This window comes from Rutidosis leptorrhynchoides, chromosome 1, assembly GCF_046630445.1.
Source record: "Rutidosis leptorrhynchoides isolate AG116_Rl617_1_P2 chromosome 1, CSIRO_AGI_Rlap_v1, whole genome shotgun sequence".
NCBI lineage: Eukaryota > Viridiplantae > Streptophyta > Magnoliopsida > Asterales > Asteraceae > Rutidosis > Rutidosis leptorrhynchoides.
The window spans coordinates 207,990,283-207,991,958 of record NC_092333.1 but is presented as its reverse complement, the minus strand read 5'-3'; the positions used below and the strand labels follow the sequence as shown (position 1 = coordinate 207,991,958).

Sequence of the window (1,676 nt, the reverse complement as noted above, 5' to 3'; positions counted from 1 at the left end):
AGCGACCTAAGATCCATAAATCTTCGTCTACACATGTGATAGTCATTGTTTTTTGTCGGTGCACTATTAATATGAGACAAAGGAGTATTATTATTACTTTAATTAATTTCCAATTATAGAATTATAATTGTAATCAGTCTATCCGTATATGTTAGCAATGGTTATACGTCCTGTGCGCATATGGTACATTTCCAGCATGTGTCTGGAAATTGTTTAACGAAGAAGAAATGGCAACGAGTACAATTTCATTAAACATGAAGCTTACATGGAATACCAAATTATACTTTTCATACAACAGGATTGCAACATGGCATTTATTCTTACAACACAATAATTGTCTTTATTATTATTTTTATTTTATTTATTGAAAAGCCAACAGGATTGCAATTTGTCTTTATTACCATACAATAAACACAAAGATACCTCTAGTACTCCATGATCACTCTATCCATCAGTTTGCTTCGATGAGTGGAAGCTGCAAAACAACGATTTCAATGTCAGTTTATTGACTCAAGTTATAAGGTCTTTGGGCCAGCAATATGCATGTGATCAGATAATAATGTGTAAATAATTTGTGCGTTAATTGTACCGATTAGCTAGGTGGGATATGTCATCGAAAACTCAAGTATTTTGCGTTAGTTTAAGACATATATATACTTTGTAGGTTTAGATAACAAGATTTACGTACGTACCGGATTGATAACGTTGGACTGATCGTTGCATGCAGCAAGCGAGTTACCTTGGCAAGTTGGAATCTCCTCAAAATCAGCGATATTGACGTCCACCGTCTTCATTGGAACAGTTAACTGGACTTTATTACGAAAAACTTTGATTTCATAAATACTTACCCAAGTTGGTATCCACAAAACATAGGTTTGGACCTGAACACCGTATAACTCGGTGATCTGACCTTTGCTGATCTTTCCAGTAATCTTGGGGGCAAAGTAAACTAAATAATCCTTCTTGACGTAACATTCTTTCTTAAGGGATATTTCGAAGATGGAAGTTTCTTTGTCTAGGGAGTAAGATGAGACTGAATCTGGTAAGATACCGGGAGGCAGACCGTATTCACGTAGCTTATCGTATATCGAGGGGGTTGCAGAGCTGGCCGAAGCCGAAATGGTGATTAAGGCTAGTAGGAGGATGAGACACACTTGGGAAGATGCCATGATTGATGATATAATGAGATGTAAGATTTTAAGTTGTGAAGAATTCTTATGAATTAGAGATTGTATATATAGCCAACAAAAGATACCCATGCTTGAGGAAAAAATAGTGTGACGAACGTAGCCGTTAGTTATCATATCATGCATACAATAAAATGTACGGAATATATGTATAGGGGGAGAAGCAAAGCTTCGTAGACAGCTTCCCTTCCTCGTCGCTTCTTTCTAGCGACTAGCTTCTCAAGTGGGTGGCTTGGTAAGCAAGTAGAAGATGATCTAGAATTGGGTCAATTACGTTTATTAGAAGTGGACAATCGAGTGGTTGTACCAGCCAAAAGTCATCTGGACGAATAACAGTAATAGAACGGGCATGGAACACAGGATTGGCTGCCAAGTGTGTAAGGCTAGCATTAGAACCTCCAGCTGACCTTTCCATTTAATCACTGACAAAACCTACCTTTCAATTCTTCTTACCCTATGAGCTTTCAGCAAAGGACATGTTTCAAGCAG

At 37.5% G+C, this 1,676-nt stretch overlaps 1 protein-coding gene across 1 annotated transcript; it reads right to left on the bottom strand.

Annotated features, from left to right (window-relative positions):
• Positions 1 to 451: 451 nt before the first annotated feature.
• LOC139894203 (uncharacterized protein At5g01610-like) lies at positions 452 to 1,169 on the bottom strand. The gene is made up of 2 exons (XM_071877416.1): positions 693 to 1,169; positions 452 to 475 (listed from the first exon to the last, which is right to left on the bottom strand). The coding sequence occupies exons 1-2, from the start codon at positions 1,167 to 1,169 to the stop codon at positions 452 to 454; spliced, it is 501 nt and encodes a 166-aa protein (XP_071733517.1).
• Positions 1,170 to 1,676: the final 507 nt, after the last annotated feature.